The sequence below is a fragment of the Colias croceus genome, chromosome 10 (genome assembly GCF_905220415.1).
Source record: "Colias croceus chromosome 10, ilColCroc2.1".
Classification (NCBI taxonomy): domain Eukaryota; kingdom Metazoa; phylum Arthropoda; class Insecta; order Lepidoptera; family Pieridae; genus Colias; species Colias croceus.
This window is the reverse complement of record NC_059546.1, coordinates 8,685,104-8,708,217: the sequence shown is the minus strand read 5'-3', so window position 1 is coordinate 8,708,217 and position 23,114 is coordinate 8,685,104. Positions and strand designations below refer to the sequence as shown.

The window sequence follows — 23,114 nt, the reverse complement described above, 5'->3', positions numbered from 1 at the left end:
GTACAAACCTTTTGCGTGCCTTTAAATATAAAAGTTCGAAATGTGACGCATGAAACCTCATTACACGGAACCTTTGTGGTGGTGTTTTTTTTTTAATTTCCGCGGCAAACGCCTGCGCGGCTCCGCCTCCCGCCCAAATGGTGGATATAAATGCTGGTATCAGAGGACTTGTAACTAGAACTTGTTGCACTTTCGCGCCTTGAAGTTTGAAATTGCCGCGTCGAAAAGAAATTAATCGAGGTAAGTGTTAGGAAGATTTTTCGCTTGCTGCATTTTAAAGAATTAATGTCGGGTTAAAGGAAATATAATGGAAATACGTTTTAAATAAAAAAAGAAACAAAAAAATAGTTATAGTCTCATTTATAAATAATTTTATCCAGGAAATCCTTTTTAAAATTACAAGATATAGGTAAAAAAGCATTCGTAGGTATACAATTTGTTAATGGGTATCTACAGTTTCAAATTTGGCATATTTTATAATCTATATAATTTAGTTATTCGGATCTAATTCAGTCGAGAATTTCTATCAAATAAAAAAAGAAAAATTCATCATGCTTGAAAAATTTCAAAGAAGATAAAAGTTCCTACTTTTAAATAAGTAGGTATCTAGTTTATAAATACAGCTATTGGCATAATAAATTTATGATGCCACAGTCTTAACAAATATTTTAAATATTATTTTATGAAACCCATTATGTATCTACAATTTTTGGTATACATCGATTAATCCAATTTAATTGAATGCTATTATCAAATCGGAATACATAAAGCATGACTTTAAAATATAACGTCGTAAAAATCATAGTTCCGCAGTGAAGGACGTTGGTTCAAATCCCGCCTCATAATCGAATTTCATCCAACAAAGCAGTGAAAAACATAGTTTAGAATTTGAAAAGTATTCAAAAAATATTTTTCTTTGAAAACATATTATATTTAATGTAAAAGCTTTTCGAATGACCATTTTAAAGTTTAAAATTAATATAGTTGCCGGCTTGCTATGTTTTTTTGTCAATATAATACCTATGTATTATATTTTGTAAGTCGCAGTAGTTAATAATATTGGAGGAGCTATTTAAAAATTGCATCTTATAACTTGATATTCAAGAACACCCTTTTGAAGCTACATAAAATATTTAAAATTAAAATCTTTTGATGTTGCTTTTTCATAAGAAATATTAAACCGTACCTATTCAATGAAGTTTTGCGTGCAGATAGATTTGATATTACCGGCTGTAATATTAATATATTTTATCCGACTTTTACACATGAAGATGCGAGCTTTTATATACCTAGCAACACGGGAATCAAGTGAATTTTAATTGCACAGATAATAATATTTTAATACATACCTAGGTACCTACCTCATTTGAGGAGCTTCTGTTCAAAAGGAGATAAATCCACCATAAGAGAATTTTCAGAAAAGCAATATTTCTGATAATTAGCTGAGTAAAGGTTATAGTTATATTTAAAAAAAGGTGATGGGTAAGTATCAACACAACAGTTCAAAATCATGGCAATAAATTTTTTTTTAATAGCATGGTATTTTATAAAAAAATAAAAATATTCGGAATTATCGCTTTTTGGTCCGAATTTCAGATTATAACTCCTTTTGTTTCATATGCTTTGTAAATATCTCCTTTTGATTCAGATAACTTTGTAAATATCTCCTTTTGACTCAGATAACTTGTAAATATTTTAATACCGAAATAAAACATTAAAAAATGGTTAATTCTTTATTTTTATTCTTATTATTATAGAAAGACACAAAAAAATAAAAATTACACTCGGACGTGCCCCACATCAGGTTCGAGGCATATACAGCTGTTGTCATCATCAACCTGACTGTCATCATCAAATAGTCAAATTATCAAAGTTGAAGACCATACTGTGATCCTTTGTACTAGAACATGACCAGTGCTCAGTGGCCTCATGGTAAAGAAAGTACTTACGTCTTCTTTTTATAAGTAGACCGATCTTTTCGTTGTTTCTTTCTCGGACCAGAATTCAACTGGCCTACAGTGTCCATTTTACAAAAAACACACGCTGAACGGATGTAATTGTCTATTTTATAATCTTTTTCTAAAAAAATACAGAATAGTCAACGCGTTTGGCAGAAATCACAGGAGAAATTGACATGTGAAGTGACTGACGAATGACGAAATAGAAAAAAATAAACTGTTTTTAATCATACATTTTGTAGCTCTGGATACAAGCTCTTTTAACCGTCTTTGACATAACAAATCGATTTTAAAATAATCGTAGTCGAAACGAAACGAAAATATCTCCTTTTGTACCGATAATTTTGGTCTAGTCGACATTTTATATGAAATATATCTCTTTTTGTTCAAAACATTTATTTCTAAAAATATCGTTCGGAATTATCTCCCTTTGATTGAAACTTGAAATTTGAACGTCGTTTTTGTATTGGAAATATAGCTTTTTGAAGCAAAATGGGTGCACAAGTTGGTGTATTCGAACATAGAGAACAATAAAAAAAATAAAAAAAAATAAAAATGTAAAGTGGATTTATCTCCTTTTGAACAGAAGCTCCTCATTTATAGTAAGTTTACCAACAGTAAGCCACTTTTTTAATATTTATTTAATATGAATTATAATACAGCTCATAACAAAAACAAAATGTTACAGAATATAAAAAGAAGTAAAATGGACAACAATTTGTACACATTTAAAATTCCCTGTGAATTATTTAATTTAGCAATGCAAAAAAGTATGCATATCGTCGTATCGAAATCAGGACTAATAATTTATGATCTGAATTTATAATTTTTCACTCCAAAGTAGCTTTACAGCAGTTAAGCTCTCTGTGAGAAAAATTTCCGCGGAACAAACAAAATAAAAAACTCGAATCCACAAATTTTATAAAAAATTTAAATACATGAAAAAAGCTTTCATTTTATCCTCATTTGATTTATAATAAGTTTTTATTTCACAACCAAACAATCGAACGATTTTAATATACCTAATTTTGTAACGATATGTGCAAATCATTAAGTTGTAAGAAAGAAGCCATAAAAACCAAATGGCGATAATAGCAAATAACAAAACATTCGTTAAATTCGAATGCTAATTAGGTGTGAAATGTACTAAACCGTACTATTATGTTGACCGCTAATATCAGCGCCGAATTTTATCATCGACTGCCGTTTGTTTCATATATTGCATTGTGAACTGAATCGAAAATTCATTTCAAATTAAAGTCTACACGCATTGCTCGGAAATTGTTGGATTAGCAACAATTTTTAATATTGACAAAGTAAATTGAAGCACGAATCAGTTTCTATTATTTTTATGCAAATGAAAACGAATCAAGCTTTGTTTAATTTAAATGAAGCGTCGATGGAAGTTATTTTTTGTTGACACGGAACACTTTACTTTTGTTAAATGATACGACTGCGGTTTCTAATTTTAGTACGACCTGGTACGTACCTGACGACTAGGTACTTAAGTTTTAACTATTGAAGCTTATAAGTTTTTTAAGAGAAAAATATATGAAATCATAGTTTATTTTTTGCTCTTTCTATTTGATCATTCAACTTTACAGACTAAGTTGGTTTGCGAAACAAAAAAACACTTACATTTATTTTTCTTTAGAATGACTAGAATCGTAAAAAGAAAAAGAAATCATGAAAAATTACAACATGACACAAGACAAATGAATCTCTAACAAATATATTTATTTGTATGAATTTGGCTCGTCCTAACTTTACACAAGGATAGAGCAAAATCATAATAAAAAGTCAGCGCATCTAAAAATAAATATTAATTATCCAAATATTAAGTTAGCACAGGTATATTTAGACAGAAACAGATATAAAGATTAGTTTTTTTTTTATAAACTGCCTTCATTCGAGGTTCCCGTGTTCTTTCAATTACATTAACACCCATTATTTTTATATGCATCCTTTTATAAATTTTGTAGTGATATATTATAAAATATCTTCACAGAAATATTTCTCGCACATCATCAAATTGTATCGTTAGTCAACATTCTCATTTTCTTGAGAGCAGTAAAAAAGAACATATTGACAAAATAAGCCATTATCTAAACGTGATATTATTTTCTCAAGAGAGAGAATAGTTCTTTATCTAATATATAAAAATCAATGCCACTTTTCGTTGTAATTCCATAACTCGAGAACGGCTGAACCGATTTCGATAATTCTTTTTTTATTATATTCCTTGAAGTACGAGGATGGTTCTTATGTAGAGAAAACGTGAATATGTACCACGGGCGAAGCCGGGGCGGACCGCTAGTTATTTATAGAATTATTTTAAAAGCTAATTTCTATTAAGTCAAATTTTATGTGACAGTTCATTGATCATAATTCTAAAAAAGCTCGAAAATTTTAAAAATATTTTTTTTTATAGAAAAATGATTATTCGGTAATAATGGGTTGTCGCTCATAATTATTTTTTGCTTCCAATAAACTGAATTATTATTTTATACATGTAAAAAAAAAATCCAATCAAGTTTCATTTAATTTCTAGTAGATATCTAATACGTATATTTATTATGCAATCATATCGTTACAATATTAAATTAAAATTTTCTCTTATATTTATTTTTACAAAACATTTTTTATAAAATAATAACCTGATCACAGTGCAATTTTTCGCGGAATGTCTATTAAACGTTTTTGGACATATGAAACGCTCCCTGGAAATCTCGCATTTCATTTGCATAGAAAGAAATTGTATGAATTGTTCCTAGAAATAACTCATATATGAATATACCTTGTAGATAACAATATAGGACGTATAAAGTGGAAAATATGCATGCGATGTAGTTAAAAGTTAAACGTTACGAAAATTTTAAATAGAAAGGTGTATTGCAACGCAGTACCTTTGTGATTTCTCTTATTTTTTTTTATAAATTTATAATATTAAAAAATATATTATAATCAGAACATTGCAAAATGTATGTATAGTGTTATCTCTATGTCCCAACTATTATATAAATATATCATCAAAAAATACTTTAAAGTTGGAGAAAAGATGACAAAACACAAAATTCATGTTTATCCTTTTACGACATATTTTATAATATACATAAGTATGAATTTGCCATAGGCTAGTACAGTTAGCAGCAAATTGCATAAGTTTCAAATAAAAATAGACATCAAAGCTTCGATTATCTAGGTAAAAGTTTATTGCTTTTATTAGAAAAGCTATCTAATACTGATTTCCGATACTAAACTCACTTTATATGCAGTTATCAGTGATATATTTCCATAGTAACAAAATGAAACCCACACAATATAGTTGTTGCATTTAGATTTTGTCCGTAAGACCTAAGTACTTATGTATAAAACAAGAGACAAAAAATCTATGTCACTCAGGAAGAGTATAGTTTTTCTGAGAAGCTTTTAAAATCTTGTAAAGAAAATTAGCTGAATTATTCTTATCGGGAACTAAAACTACGCGTAATGCGTTCTCATCAATTTTGCTGTACCTACTTATTATATATTTTTTATAATTTTGTAACTACATTCTATGTAATTCTATGTTTCAATAATTGTAACAAGAAAAGCGGATATATATTAATAAAAGGTTCGCTTCGCTTCGTTACATTTGTGATAAAGACGAAAGCTATTCATATTCATAAGCGTGCAGTGGCCTCTCAATACATTACTTAAAATAGATTTATAACGGGTCACTAACTATCCTATAATATTGAATAATCTATGATTGTATGGAATACCTTTCCTAGCTTATGACAATTTCTATCCTATAACCATATAGGTACATCTTTGAGAGTCTGAGAATCGGCCAACATCTATGTACTACATCTATTTTCATATGTACCACGGGCGAAGCCGGGGCGAACCACTAGTAATATTATAAAAATAGATGTTACGAATTACCCTACTTGTTATTAAATTGAAGAAATTCATGTGGGTGCTTTTGTACGAATTGAGGTAAATACGACTTCGATTTTGTAAATTAACTGTTTATTTTGTCAGAATTCTTGTATTATAAGGTAGCATAAAATATTATGTTTGGTGTTGAAAAAGCCTGCCTGTAACACGATTTATTGAAAGTACCTAGTATTTATCGTGTCATTCGTATATTCGTTACAATTTAGGCAATTTGACGGTATCGCATATTGTAATGTAGAGGCTCTTTACGCTCATCTATTACCTGAATCCAATTCTCGAAGGGTCGGATATTATATGACGATTTTTACATTTCCATCAACGTAAATATTTATATTCAATTGATTTCTAGCCCTCAGGGCATTGGGAATATTATTTTTAGTAAAGGGGTTTGTCAAAGAATTTTCATGATTTAACGTTTTACGAAATAGTATCTGAGTAATAAACAAATTCAAAGGTCTTAAAGGTGATATTTAACCCTTAGCTGGTATCGCTAAACTTGGCCAACTTAACTGGTATCGGGGGTAAAAAAAGACCCCATGAGAAAATTAAAAAAAAAATGTTATAAAAACAGGTTTTTTTACTTTTTAATACTCTTTTATTAATTAAGTAACTCTTAAAGTAAGCATTTAACGACAATATAGTGCTCTACAATGTAATTAACCATACTAAATTTTCAAATCAAATTATATCTTATTTTTGGTTTAATTTTAGTGAAGTTCACTTTGAGATCCATAAATTCTACAAAAACTAAAAATTAACATAAAAAATATTCTAACTATAGTTTTCTTATATAGTCTAATTAATAAAAAAATAAACTTTTATCAAAAAACATAGAAAACAAAAAAAATGACAACTTATATGTACCAGTAACAAATTCTTAGTAAAATTTCTAACATTTAGAGCATATGATCGCTGTTCGCCAGAGGTATGACTAGCTGCTTCTTCTTTATCATCATCTCCTTCGCTGGTACTATCAGAACTTGAAGTTGAGGAGTCAGCTTCTAATACACTCTCTTCAGAACAAGTAGCTATCTCTGCTTCCCATAATCACTTATTTGTTCATCATCACTTACAGAAGCAGCTGGTCTGTTGTAGGCTTCCGGTTCATTTTCTTCTTTTTCGTCATCTAATAATTCAGCTATTTGATCGTCAGTCAAAAAACTCTCCATAATGATCGTTTATAACTCAAAAAATAAAGAAAATAATTTTAGAATAAATTCAGACAAACTTACACAAATGGTATCGGGGGTGATTTTTGACCCCAGCAGTGTACGTCCCTCAGCCCCATGTAACAGAAAAGTAACACTTGTATGTCGTCCGTCTCACGCCCGAGATGTTATGAGATTAGCTTAATGAACAAAGTGTAAGTTATAACACTAAAAAGCTATGACCAAAATTTCGTTGCACTGGGGTGATTTTTGACCCCCGATACCAGCTAAGGGTTAATACAATTTGTTTCATTTGTTTGTGTTTTTTGACTTAAAAACTGATATGATTCATTCGAAGGTATTTGGAAAAGAGTTATCGTCAGAAATAAGCCTACGTTTTTATAAACACGTAAAACATATTTTTGGCACCTTACAGTACTACAGTACAACAGAGAACTGCAGGTATCGATAGACGATCTAGAGGTAGACGTAATTCATATTATGTTAAACTATAATGCATATTATAAGATATCTAATTAAAGAATAACCACTTCATATTTAAAATCTACATCTAGATATCTTTTTTATACCCTATAGAGTGTAAGTATTATGAAACCAATGTTAGATATCAATAAAATGAAAATATTTGAGTTCCTGAAGATTTTAATTATTTTCTCCTTCAGCATTTTGTTTGAAACCTTTCTCTTAACATTTTTCAATGCTTCATTAAGTTTCAATTAATTCTGTTCCGATATTAGAAGAAAAAATCGAGTTGTATTAATAAAATCTCATGGGCTTTTTGAGTGAGATTCCTTCGAAAAGTTTTTGGTGTTTTAGACAATTCTGTACAGTCAGAAGTTAAATGTATAATATTATGTAACCGTTATATCGAAACTTTATTTATCCTCGATAATAATTATGTAGTAGGTCCTTTATAATATGGATTTATAAGGTGTTTTTCAATTTCTTTAACGTTCTAATTATTGTAACACAAGATTTTATCGTTTTTTATAAGCATCATGTTATTGACTGAAAATTAAAACTAAGCTGTGTGAAAATTGTACAAGATTTTTTTTTCCAAATGCTTGCTTTTTATCAGCATTCTTTAAAAGAACTTCGTAATACATGCCTTATTTTAATCCTAAAAAGTATGTAGCGTAACTTCACCATTGTTTATAATTAAGTATAAAATTGTTAAAGAGAAGCGATTAAAAAGCTGCAACTTAAACGACGAGACGGTAATTTAAGCCTAAGCTGAAGGAAAAACTAAAAAACCTGTCGAGGATAAAGATAAGTTTTAAAGTTAATAATGGACAGTTGTTCACTTACTGTGGGTTTAGAGGCTTTGAACGAAGAATGCAACCGCGAAGAAAATGACGTTAGCTAAATAACTTTTAATTATATTTTAACTATTTATAGTATTATACACAATACACATATTATTATCACATGTGTATAACACTTCTCTCTCACTCTCTCGTTCTATCATTTCTTGAAAGGCACACTTTACACGTGCAAACTTTAAAAAAATAATTAAAATAGAATTAAATTATGTCTCACTAAAACACAAATATAACAATACTTGTTTACGAGGACAGATTGTTAGCCGTTAATTAACGGATAACACTTTTAATTGGCTAACTTTTGTAGCATTCTTTCTAACTTTCTCAATCTCGATAGATCGGGACAATAAAGTATTGGAATAACACAATAAAATAACAAGAAGAATGTGAACTTTTTAATTAAGTTCAACCGGTCTGATACAACTTCTGTAGTTGGCACAAAATATTGTTATCTAAAGACTTGTGTAATACATAGTATATTTTATATTTCAATTTATTTAACTCAATATAATATGTTTAAAAACCTTTTTCTAGAATCTTTGGAATGTCGTTGGGATACTCTAATTCATAGAAATTATCCTCAATTTGTTGATATTTTTGTATGCTGCTTTTGTTAGCCGTACTTGTTAACGCTAAGCGAGATATGATTGAGATATGATATGGGTATGATTGTAAAAAAAATATATTTCACTGTAAGTGATTCAAATGTAATCTTTTGAGAAATAAATGTCTTTAACCGTAATATAATTTTATTCTTGATTTAATCTGCGTGTGACACATGCTAGAACTTTGTTAATTATTCGATTCAAGTGAGTTATTTTGGTGGAAATGCCAGTGACGGATTAGCTTAAAGATAAATTAAAACTTTATATTTTAATTGTATTCATTAGGTAATTATGTGAAGATTACAAAAGTTTCGTAAATCATTTCACGTTAAATCAAGGTTATTAAATTTAATAATACATCGTCTTTGTCTCACTTATTTTACTCGAAAATATAATATTTTTAATTCGTTTTCAAGATAAGCAAGGCAGAAAGTTGACTTTTATAAATCAAATTAAATGAAACAACTAAGCAGTATTTTTTAAAGACTTGAACATTGCAGGGCCTCTATATGTGATAATACAGCCCTGGTGTTGTGATTAAGTAAGCGTTAATAATTTAATTTCTCAAATTAAGGCTTTGGTTTTCCATATACATCTGAAAATTCTTAAAGAGTTATTCAAATACCTACACACAAACTCAGAACATAAGAATTGGTGTGTCCATTTCTATATTTAGTTACTTTAATGGTTAGATATAATTTATTCATATTGTCATTTTATGCAAGCCAATATAATAACTTCTACGTTAACAAATTAATGATTGAAATTTTAACTTGACTCTTCTTATTCAAATTTGAAAAATGAATGTATTTACATTCATGAAACACACAAATATGAAAAAAATGAAGTTGGGTTTTAACTTTTAATATACTTTGAATTTTCAATAATTTTACGTACGCCTTAGGAAAACTATAATCTTTCATATTTACCAGCAATATATCAGTACAATGAGTCAACATTCTGCATCGATTATAAATCAAAAACTTATCGGTATACCAAATAACAATTAACAAAAAGAATAAAACGTACCGGTATTAAAACTGAAACGGAACTCGTCAGCAAAGGTTTTCATTAACGTGAACAAGAAAGTCTACGTTGCATAATTTAAACCTCACCTCTCAATTGTTTCTGACTTGTCAGCTTTATCACGGGAACTTTTGTTAATTGTTGACAACCTTAGTAGCGTGCTTAACATTTTTAACAACGATCTTTTTAATATTTACCTGTATTATTTCGTCTCTATTCATATACTTTTCTTCCTATAAAGACTGTTTAATCAATACTAGCTGACCCACGCAACTTTGTTTAGTTTCTAAAATAAATTTTTACAACATTTATCATTGCTTTCTACTCCTACAGGTCGTAGCGTGATTTTATTTATATAAATAAGCTAAGTCGTCCTAGATAAAGACTATCCAACGTAAAAATAATTCCATTTAGTAATTCTTATGACTCCTTCAACTTACCAAACAAACAAACTCTTAAGTAAATAATATCTTATAGTATTTATTGGAGAATGGATAGTTTTTAATACGACTTAGAGTCTTGGTCTAATAAACGTAAAAATAGATCTAAACAACTTTCCTAATCTATTTCTTTCATCTAAGTAGACAAAATGCTGAGCAAGAGGATCATCGTAGCCATGGCTCTGTTGGTAGCTGTCATATGTATTGCTGAGGGCCGTGAGGAGGGCCCTCACAACATGGCTGAGGCCCTGCGTGTGCTGCAGGACCTAGATCGCTACTATACGCAGGCTGCTAGACCAAGGTAAGATATAGTGTATGAAAATTATTCTGAATTGTTCTATAAGTAAGAAAAAGGAAGTGGTTGAAATGGATCTATGATATAAGGTCATGTCTGCACTGTTTTATTAAATATTAGGTATGTAGAGGTAATATGTATGTTTAAGGTTAGAAATCTTGTTGCAATTTGAAACTAAAACTGATCTTAGAAATAACATTATTGAGAAAGTCGTAATCGTAATAGACAATATTATTACTGAGAATGCTTAATTAAAGTATCTTTGTATTGATGTACCTATTACAATATGTTTGATTGCTTTACATCTGAAAAATAATTCAATTTACTCTATTGAGCCTCAATGCTATAAAGAGATGATTTCCCCTCTTTACAAAACATTTCACATGTTAACATCGAAATATTAAAGCAAAGTAAATATTAAAAATAAATAATGTTGCTGAACTCTTTTCATCGTTCATGAAACTGATATCCATTTACTCATCAGAAATATATTTGCAGTTTAGCATTATTACGTTTTGATAAAGATTAACGTATGTAACTGTCCAATGTATCTCAATACAGATTTCAATAATATCTTTGATATTGTTTAGTATCTGTTTCAGAATGAACATTTATTCAGTAGTCTTGCATTGCATTACGCATACATTACGTTGATGTTTCATAAACTATATTTATAGATAGTCTAAATTCTTATTTTAGTTTAGAGATACATCCAGAATTACATCGGGAGCTAACCAAAATGCTATGACAATTATTTGAAATTTAATATAAGCTTTACAAAGACTATTAATTATTTGCCAGCCACTATATTTAGCGCCCTAGAATGACGAAATACCTCGTAGTTTATATTCTGCAGTTTCGATGCGCTGAGCAAAGGAGCTTTCGAACAATATTTTTTAGTTTGTTTCTAATCTAATGCAATCATAATGTGACACACATACATTTAAGAAGGCCTTTAAAAATCTGCGTTTGACCTTTACGTACTTTGAGTTCAAAATACTTTAAAACTTCATTATTTATTCAATGAATACACCAAGAGGGAACGTGTCCGAACAAAAGTATTGAAATTCGTTTTCCATTTTTTCGGAAAGTCACTGATATTTTGATTAATATACAAACACATTAAATTATGCAAAACCGTGACCGGAATTCCTGAAAACTTTTGTTATAATATCACGAGTGGTGAAAGCAAAATATATTAAAATAAACACAACATTGAAATGCTAAATGTCTATGTGACCACACAATGCTAGAATAACATTCAAGAGCGACCGTAAGAGCGACTCATAAATTTCAAATGTGTGTTGTGTGAGAGAAAAAATTTATTTCCTCCATTTCCTTCATTGGAATAGGTTTTATTACATTCTTAATTATTATTTATTACGTTCAGAAATCATCACCGTTCTTTAATAGAACATAATATTTATTTTGATTGTTATGATATCCTTTTCGAAGAAACTGTGTCGTCGTATACCTATAGATACCTAATACCTATGTACTTATGTAGGTATTATATAGGACAAATTATAAATGAGTTTATTATAGATCTAAATATTACCATTACTAGTTTTCTAAAAACATGAACAATTTTATAGTTCAGGATACATCGCCCATTTTTGCAAGTGAGTATATTGCAATGTGAATGTGAATAAATATTTGAGAACCATCAAATCAAAAAATTTTATCCTTGTTATCTCTGTTAGCTACCACAATCGAGAGTTTCGTACACGAAATTATTCGGTGTCTCATCAAAATAAAGCTACAAACGGAAAATCAGCTTGATAGTAGTCACTTGCAAAAATGGGCGATGTATCCTGAACTATTAGTAATCTCCCATTTATATCTACGAAAGATAGTGCATCTATTTGCTCTAGCTTTTGCCGTCCTCTATAATTAAAAAGTCGTTCTAAACGCATACATTACGAAAATGGCAAGCGTAATTCCGTTTCAAATGTGCCCTCACACGTACCTACAAAGTGCTTATTACGTCATCATTATGGGCACTGAACACTGGACAGTGGTAAGACGACATGCAACAAATTATACGTTTCAACCCGGTCACACCCACGGGAAAAGTCGAAATGGGAAAGCGGTCTTTGTAATTGTTTCGTGATTCTTTGTGTCGTTGTTTTACGATATGACGTTGCTTTACGGATGATACGTGATGGTATTGCAATGTGGTTGAAGCAGAAAGCATATTACATTTTTAAGGATGATGGTTTATGTTCTCTTCAATCATAGCTGCGGATATATCGTTTGAATGTTTAATGACAGTTACATCTTGAATACGTTTTTTAAGATTATTTGTTTCGTATATGTACATACGGGTTCCTTTTACAATATTTTTAGTAGGTAACTGACAAAATGTCCGTCTTCATGCAGTACTAGTATAAACATTCTTACAAATAGTTTTTATCGGTTTATAAATCATAATACCTAACTATATAAATAACTTATAGTTCATTTTTAGATAAACGGTTGCTGTTTTACGCCAAGTGCATTAATCTGCTGTCCTTAATCTGTTCTTTACAAGTTTAATCCAAGATGAATTAAAATCTACAGCAAACACACAGTTTTATTGCGTTACATAAAAAAGTAATTTTGTAAACATATTTAAAGGCAGTAATAGCCATAAAACTTGGCGTTTTAGGCCCTTCCTGCTCTGGGTTGAAATAATTAAATTTTATGAATTTTTAATAAACGCCTGTACAGTGTACACCGCGTGGTAAATGAAATGAAACTTGTGAATCCTCAAATATGAGGATCTTTTCGTACGAATGTTGTTTTTACCTGTTTGCTTTTTTGAAATTAAACTTTCTTATAATAAAATTTTTTCTTAAGAGGAATAGTACAACTCCTACAAAGGTATGCACTAACTGAAATAATTTAGAAAAGAAACGTTTTCTTTAAATGAGATGAGAAACTTAAAGTAATTATTTAATTTAATGCGAAAGTACCTACTACATCAATATTTTAACTGAACTATGACAAATGACAATATTTTTTGACCGCCTCCTTGGTACAGTGGTTGACGCGTGAGCGTAGTACCGAGGGGTCCTGGGTTCGATTCCCGGTGGAGACGAAGAAAAAAATGTCTCGGTCTGGTAGGACACAGAAGGCCACCTACTTGTTCCTAAAGAAAATCGATCAGTGAAACAGATGTATAATGCATCGGCATCAGGGGACATGGGACTTCACTTTTTATGACAATATTTTTAATCAAATAAAAATTCTTCAAAGTTCAACTGAGTCTCTGTTGAAAATATTTTAACGTTCTATAAAGGAAGCCTTACTAAAAGCTATTCTTCAGGTTCCTTCATTGGACATAATTTGCTTTTAATTTTCAGGAATTTAATAAGCATGTTCTAGGAAACTAATTTCCATAAAATTATGATAACTATTTATAATTATTTTATATAAGTTTAAACAAGTAAAGAGAGAATGAACAAAATGCAAATAATTAAAATAAATAAAGATGATAACCAAAAATCTGTAGGTGATCCTTAAAAAATAATTCTTAACCTGAATTTTGAGGAAAAAATGTTCTTTTTAACTACCTACTAAATAATTGACTAACCTGTACTACTTTTACCTAAACAACTAAAAAGCGTAGTATTTTACTTAGAGTATCAAACTTAAAATTGCATTGCTTTAATCTTATTAGCTAATGTTTCTACCTGCACATGACATTAAAGTTGTGTTTTTATCGTCTTAGAAACTTTAAGTTCGAACACAGACTTGTTACACTAAAGAACTTCCAATTGAACTCTTTTAAAACTAAACGAACATTCAGGTAGAAATTACGAACGCGAGTAAACCTAGGTTGTTAATTTAGGTTTTAGATTTTTAGTTTCTTATATCTTTCATTACCTGTTTATTTATATTCAATGGATTTAATTATGACGTAGATTTTTTATGTTAATTTTAAAATTGCATAAAAATACGTTAAAGAAAAAAATATGACTTCTAGTTGTGTTTTATAAAAATGTATCTACTCTATATAAAATATTTTTAATAAATTAGACTAGTTTTTAAAGCTACGAATACGAAAATATTTGGTTGCTTTTCAAAAAAACATTTTAATTCAGAGAAAATGAATTTTAACACAGACAAAACATTCTAACAGAGATATTCGCGGAATACTTCATATATCATGGATGCTCGTTTAAAATTGTAACTTTGCTATTTTAATATTATAAAATATGTAAGTTTATAATAATCATTATTATTATTTTACCTTTACTAAACTCCTGGTGATTTCGAAATGAAACAACCTTTGAATTCCATATTAAGTTTTTGTTTATACATATTGTACCCTTAGATTGTACCTATATGAATTTTTCTGTACTATGAAAATATCTTCAATTTATTTTGACTATATACAATATAGGTACATAGTTATAGGACAAAATTAGATGTGGATTTTCATACACTTAATACGTAATCACTACAAATGATATTGAGCTTAAGTTGAATAGTTAGCTTGCAAATTTGAAAGAGAAATAAGCAATTTTAGAAATACAATATGAATAATGACAATTACTTAGTATTCTAGAGGGTAAGTACCTATTAAGGGTAGAATAGCTTAGTATAAAACGTATCGCACGTGATGGATAAAGGGCGAAGAAAGGGCCAAGTGATAGGAATACAAGAAACGTATAACTGCTTAAGTTTCTATCTATTAGTATTGGTTTTTATAGTTTATTGTGTTTTATTATAGTTGTGCTAACTGCTAATAAGAGTTTATTTGATGAATGTTGAATTTTCGGGGATATTACTAGATATTTAGTCAATTTAAGCTATTATTTGTGTGTAATGTGTATAACGTATTGAGTTTTAGATAAAAACTTCCCTCTTAAAGATTTGATCTAGGCATTAGACATGTAGGAGGAAATCTAAATAAAGAATCCTATTTTTATAATATAGAGCCACTGCGATCGGAAAGAATCTTCTCTTAATTTAAGTAGCTTTATTACAAACCAGCGTTAGAAAAACATTTTTTGACAATATAGGTTTACATTCAGAATTTAATTAAGTTTTAAATATATTAGATACTAGCTTTCCGCCGGCGTCTCCGCCCGCGGTTTCAAAGAAAAACTCGCATAGTTCCCGTTCCCGTGGAATTTCCGGGATAAAAGCTATCCTATATTACTCGTGGATAATGTAGCTTTCAAATGGTGAAATAATTTTTAAATTCGGTCTAGTAGTTTAAGAGCCTATTAATTACAATCAAACAAACAAACAAACAAAGTTTTCCTCTTTATAATATTAGTGTAGATTATGTTTTAAAGATACAATCTATCGCTTTTAACTTAAGCACGTTTACATCCACGTGAACCGTGTGTCTAAAGCTTTAAAACTTACTTTGAATGCGTTAAAAAGTTGAACCTTTTCTTTGTGAAAGCCATTCTACAATAAAATTCGTTTAGAAATTTCAATTTTATCACAACAAAGGCTTTTTGTATTAAGGTGTGGAACAGTTTGTATTAAAATATAATGGAGGTTTCGCAAGATGTACTCAAATTTTCCTAGGATTGTGTTTACTATATATAAGCGACATATAAGATTTTTAAATGTAAAATAAATTTTGTTCAGATTTATACATAAAACAGCCGTTACCTTATGGTATATAAAAGAGTGTGTGTGTATCGAAAAGTGTAACTTCTTTAGCAAGATTCAAAGATACCAAAATCGTCGCCTTACTCCATGACGTGAAATTTTGCTTTCAACGCGCCTAAATAAGTTTCACTTCAAAAATAAATGTATTTTGGTAAGGGATTACATGTGAAATACTTATTATAATACCTCAAAGATAATTCTCAATACGTTAAAAGCCAGTTGGTAAATCTGTTTGCGCATATTTTACCAATCCTTTGATACACTATTAATATTTTTTATTAGCTGATGGCCAGTTAATCTCCTATTTTCTATATCTGGTAAAGGTCGTCCATTAAAAGCTAAGTCGAGTGATTGTGAAACGGATAATCTTTTTATGTAGTTTGCTTTTTAAAAGGTTATTTGTATTTCGTGGAATAAAAATACATATTCGATTTATTTGTATTTATGTATATTTTGTCAAATAGAATTTTTTAGGTCGCGTCTCTACATTAGCGGAAATATATTATTGCAACTATAGGCTCGTTTCGAATATTGGTCGTATCGCTATTACATACTGCAGAAAAGTTGTTGTTTAACAAACATGGGCATGAACTTATTACACACATACTTACAATTTTTTATATCCTTTTATCATTTTAGTTGTCAACTATAGGCCTATTTTAATTTTTCTTAGGACAGATTTTTCAATCCTTGGTTAAAACTTATTCATCGAATAACGTATTAAACTACCATTTCAAAAATGTATTGTAATTGTCCGCATTTGATAGTTTACAGGTGGCATTTTAAAATGTTCATGTAATACTTTATTGAACGGATAAATTTTAACCAAGGATTGAAAAATCGGCCCTTATTGAATTGTTTAACATGAATAATCGTATTATAACCAACTTTTAAAATTTCTAGGTACAGTAGTACAGGTTCAACTTATATTTTCGTTATTGATATTTGATATTTCCTCACACGTTTAACACATTTTTTTTCTTTACAGACACTTCCGTGTAAATGCACATATTATTCAGTTTAAAGAACAAACGAAATGGTAAATTACCAGCTCTTCATACGAAAAACTAGTTAATTTTAACGTCCAATATGTACACAAAACTAGAGACACTTCATCAACGTCCCCATTCGTTCAGAAAAACAAATACTGTTGTGAAATAAGGGCGTACTCTTTACTCAATACCAAATATTTGTGTTCTATCTGAGTCAACCGACTGAGAAATAGAGTATGGTGTTTATTAGTTCGTGTTTAAAATTGAGTAGTATTTAAAGTCTATCATGACACTGGCTTATACCAAATGGATAGACAGAGCACAATTCCATGTCATAATGTAATGAAAAAGCCTTCTAAAATAATAGGAATGGTATATTCAAAGTTTTACTTTATAAAAATAAATAGGAATCCATATAAATAACAATTTAACACCGTTGTGTCTTTGTTTCATTCAATTTAGAATTGAAAGACGTTGTATCAAGTTCAGCAGAAGTAGGTTAAAAATTCTTTTACCTTTGTTACCAAGTTCCTGAAAATTCTACGAAACTTTTTTTTTTCAACTCAAGTATGTTTGATTGCTTGTCAGGAGTACTGACATTATATATTAAATTCTCTCGTTAACGTCATACATCATGAGTGTATCTGATTTTGTATACGATAAGATATTCAATTTTATTGTCTGTTTTATGACGGCTCAAGGGTTGAAAAGTGAACCGTGGATTGGATTTAGGTTAGGCAACGTGTGGGAAATATTATTACAATATCAGGTCATTGTAAAAAATAATGTTTCAGCTATATTTAGGTAGATTAATCTTTATAATTAGGTTTTGATTTTTTAGTTTCTTAAATTATAACTTTGTAAACGAATAGTATTTAAAATGTCAACTTTCAAACAGTTTATATTTATCCTTACAATTGAAAAGTATTCTCAATTTCGCCTACACATTTTATTTAAAAAACTAAAACTTTTAACTTGCAGTTCTATTCTAAATTAACAGGGACTCAAAAGAAATCCATCGCAGAAATATCTTCAGTTTATTTTCAGGCGCTTCAAATGGAATAAATGAATTGTACATTTAATACTTTTAATCCGAGGTGCAACAGTTGTTCATTTATTTTTCAATCCGTTGCGTCACTAACAATCAATGTTTACATTAACGCTTCCTTGCACAACGTAACGAGTTATTCGAGTGGTAACACTAATTAACGGTTGTGATAACGATACCGTACCGATAACGTTATCAGTCGGTATCGTTATTGAACACTACAATGAATCGGTTATGATTAGATCGTTTTAAACTTTATGACATGTAATTTGTTTAATGTGGTTCGAGTACTTTAATGTATGGTACATTTGCTTTTGATTGCACTTTGGTTTTATGATTGGGAGTTGGGGTGGTAAACAATGAAGAGAGAATTAAAGAAAGAAACATAGGTTAGAAGTTATGGAAGTGTTTATAAAATGTACTTTATTATTGTACTTATACTTATAAAATGTACTTTATCTTTTCTACATATCTACTCTAATGATAACTTTTAAAATGTCTACTGGCACAGTGTTATCAATACGTAAAGTTCCTAACAAAGTTGTAGGTTTCGTTAACGTATGATCCCATAGAAATAAAACTGAATAATTCTAACTCGCCAAAGCCGATATCGAGTCGTATCTTGGTCATAGTGCTGTAACAGATGTGATATCGATATCGATATATTGGCAGGATTGACCGCCGCGACGTAGCGGCTATGGACCGCGTCGACCCAGACTTGTTAGATCGCGCTGTGCGGCTCCTTCAGCTGCAGAAACTAGACCGCATTTACTCCTACCACACGCGACCAAGGTACGATATCGATGTTTCCCGACATCCCTATTCCTGTCAGTAGCTAGATGTATCGACGACTTATTCGGTCCTTTCTTTCGCATGGATTGCCTGAGCTTAACTGTTTTAAAACGTTCGTGAGATGAGATGTTCCAAATTTATTGAATGTTCACTGTTGTTTATGACACGATAGAGTGCCCACTGTATTTGTTTTCATTCATGATCTGTAATTATAAGGACCGAAATTAAAATATTATGGCACACATGGGATGTCAATGCATGTTGATTGTTTAGAAGGCACCTCTAGATAGTACATTCTCACACCTCATAATACTTAAAATGAATTGTTTAATACGTACTCTAATTAATTGTTTAATAGGTAGATACGTATTCTAAGTGTTAGATTTAGATTAGGTCGGCATCTGATGTCCACATCACAGTATTTATAATTAGGTACCTATATGCGAACAAGTTTAACAAGCTTATTTTATATAGCGGCTCTAGCAATACATATTATATGTATTAATCGTAAAATTTCATATTATATCAACGAAAAAGTGAATAAACACATCAAAAAGACTGACAGACATCGGAGCTACCTATATAATCTATCGAGTTCCGTAAGAAGAATTCTAAAAGAGCAAGAAATACGCAAAAGCGTTGTTTACGTCACATTTTCACTAAATAGTAAATTCCCTTCATTGAATTTACCAAAGACACGTTAGGAAATCGGAGAAACGGCAAATGCAAATTAGTATTCAGTATTAGGTTTGTTCAGCTCAAATAAATACCGTTTTCCAAATCCTTTTGCGACTAATTTTCTTACGGATGCAGCTAATTGGTAACTCTTGTGAAATTTGATAAAATGCTATTCAAATGTAAAGTAAAATGTACTGAATTTAGAAAACGTATCAACAAAAGAAGAGATTTTAGTTTGTTACGTAAAACAATACCATTTGAATAATACGATTTGTGAAGCTTTAGTTATAAGTACTTATTAATTTTGAATTTACGTATACTGCTTATAAAATATAATTTTAATTGATATCATGTACCAAAAGTCTTCAACATATATAATGCATGTTGTTGAAATTTAAAATAATTAAGCAGAAGATTGCAGCACAAAGTAGAGTCTACTAACAGTTTGCTAGTTGTTGCATTTTTTACCTAGCAGAAATGTGTTTCTAGGACGTTCCAGACAAAAAAGGTCAACTTTGGTGTTCATAGATCAAATGCTATATTCCTATCTAAGTAATTTGTTTGTTCGCAGGTTTGGTAAGCGTTCGGAGACGTACTCGAACTGGGCTAAGGATCTCGAAGTAAGTAATGAGATTGTAACTTATAAGATACAAAAATCACGATAATTTTATTTACAACTTCAGTTCGGAGTTTTTAAAATTATAACTTTGTTAAGCTTATTTATTGTGAGTAACTGAGAAAGACAGTTTTTGGTGAGCTTTCTCTATTCTTCATAAAATAATCAATTTTATTTTTTAAGAATCGCTTTAGCTTAATATTTTCGCCTTATGCGAAAGGCGCGGGTTTGAAACCCTCCTCGTAATCGATTTTGATGATATTTGCTATATCTGTAAACTACTTTTCTACGTAAGTACTTAACTAGTTAGTTTGCAAAATATTGCAAGTGACATAATATGAGACATGATTCTATTGCATTTATATCAGTATTAATAATAATTAATATAATATAATATAATATATTTATAGAAATATAATGTAGAAAATTAAAAATAAATATATGACAAGGCTTTGTGTAGAATATATTATTTAATATTTCGATAAAATAAACCTACCCTACTTTTCAAATTTCAAAATACAACCGAACATAATTATTTATTACATATATATAAATGCTTCGTATCTATACAGTATTAATAATTATTATGGAACATAAAATATATTTCCTCTAAATTATCAAAACATCCCGAGTTTGGAGCCAAATTGTATCGCGTGTGAACAAATACTTCTCACATTTAATTATACTTCAAAGCCTTTATTACGGATTCGGTCACTAAATTCAGTTATGTTGTAACGGGGTAATTAGGTACTTTACCTCCTTGTTTATTGAATACGTGTTTCTGATAAAAGTTGCTTTGCCTCTAGAATTAACTAAGCTCTAGTATCATTAGTACGCAGAAAAACTTATTTTCTAGGAAAACGTAAGTTAACTAGGTACGTTTCTTTTAAAGATTTAATTTTATAGAAAATCTTATACTGAAATTAGTGTATTTAATATGATACAATATTTAGTGAACAATAAGAATTATTTTGTATAATATCAGTTATTGGAAAATATTAAGAATCTAATATTTTACTTAATTTCTAGGTATCTACATAATTTTCCAGTTTCGTTTATTATAATAATTAGTATGGGTAGGTTACAAATAGTTTTTAGTGTAACAAAGTAGGTATACTCTCCAATTCATATAGATTTCAATCATCTATTACCCTTGTATAAAATTATTGGAAGCCCTCAAAATCACAAATTTAACACCTAACCCTTTCTTTACTGAGGGATTTATAGAGAATTCAATTAAGTACGTGTTCATATCGGAAACCCTCTCAAGTTAACGTAACAAACTGTTTATGTGATACTTTAGACGGCTAGTCGTTTGATACTTTTAACCCTTGAAATAAATGAAAATTAAACATTACAATCGTGGTGGGTGATAGACCTTTGTGAAGTGACCTTTTCCATCTTATTACAAATCTTAAAAAAGCCTGGGATTAATACAGACTATTAAATCATGGTTTAATTTTAGTACAGAAGTTCAAACTTGTGTTAATCTATTGTTATTTTGTATGGTTTAACGCTAAAACTTTGATTAGACCATGGTTTATTACGTTTTAGACCTTGTGTAGGTATAGTCCGTGTTTTGCAATAAGACGGATCATGTTTTATTTATATTCAAATCATAACATTTCCAATATTCCATATTAAATATTTTCAATACATACGTATTTATGGATATTGAATGCATTTTATCTGGGAGATAAAACGATCAGAATATTTTATTTCAATATCTCATATGAAAATTCAGTGACGATATTTATGATCTAAATCTAGCTTCTTATAGTCTAAATTTTATAAAAACTGAGGTTTAACTTTAAGTACAAGTAACCTTAAATAGCTTATTTCTCTCACGAATTTCTCAATAAAGATCGTTTATGATTAGTTTTATTAAAAACAACATAAATAGTTGTATACCATAATTGAATATACCTGGAAGCGATAATGCCAGATTTGCATATTAAATTGATGAAATTTTCTTAACCTTATTACTTCGTAAGCACTTTGTTCTATCCTAAAGCCAATATTGTCATCATAGAAGCTTTAATAATGTTGCCTATTTTGTAACATTTTGTCTTTGTATAACATTTTTGTGGAAAGAAGTATTGACAAATATTTTTAATGAAAACACTAATGTTTTATTTGAACTCATAAAGAATAGAAAAATTCGATCATGAAGCGGGATTCGAACCCGCGTTTTTTGCAGTTCGTGGCGACGCCTTGGACTTACCAGTCTCATAATAAGTTATCTAGCGGCCACGCTAATTATGAACTGCATTTAGCATTATAAAATTCAAACAAATATTTTATTTTCCCCAGAAACCGGACATACCAGCGTGGTTGGCGTACGCTCGGAGGAGATGAGAGACGCAAGCGAACACCATTACACCCCAACACCATCGCGGAACTTTTAATTGCCAAGCTACTCTGCTAAATTGTTTTCATTTAACATTAATAACATTAGTCTTCACTTTATTTATAAAGTTCTAATTTGTGTTAAACTTAGTGTTTCTAGACTATGTATATTGTTAATGTACGAAAATTATCAACCTAATGTTATGGAATATAAGCAATTGGAAAAGTAATATTAAAATGTTGTTTTATTAAAAAACCTATAC

At 29.7% G+C, this 23,114-nt stretch overlaps 1 protein-coding gene across 1 annotated transcript; it reads left to right on the top strand.

The window, feature by feature from the left end:
- Positions 1-160: 160 nt before the first annotated feature.
- LOC123695151 lies at positions 161-23,089 on the top strand. The gene is made up of 5 exons (XM_045640893.1): positions 161-240; positions 10,607-10,763; positions 19,089-19,208; positions 20,458-20,506; positions 22,816-23,089. The coding sequence occupies exons 2-5, from the start codon at positions 10,612-10,614 to the stop codon at positions 22,858-22,860; spliced, it is 366 nt and encodes a 121-aa protein (XP_045496849.1). The 5' UTR covers positions 161-240; positions 10,607-10,611; the 3' UTR covers positions 22,861-23,089.
- Positions 23,090-23,114: the final 25 nt, after the last annotated feature.

What these genes read in the sequence shown, in the direction of transcription:
- LOC123695151 (XM_045640893.1), top strand. Translation starts at nt 10,612, where the DNA reads ATGCTGAGCAAGAGGATCATCGTAGCCATGGCTCTGTTGGTAGCTGTC. An exon ending in ACGCAGGCTGCTAGACCAAG is followed by an intron (nt 10,764 to 19,088) that starts GTAAGATATAGT and finishes ATATATTGGCAG; the next exon opens with GATTGACCGCCGCGACGTAG. An exon ending in ACTGGGCTAAGGATCTCGAA is followed by an intron (nt 20,507 to 22,815) that starts GTAAGTAATGAG and finishes TATTTTCCCCAG; the next exon opens with AAACCGGACATACCAGCGTG.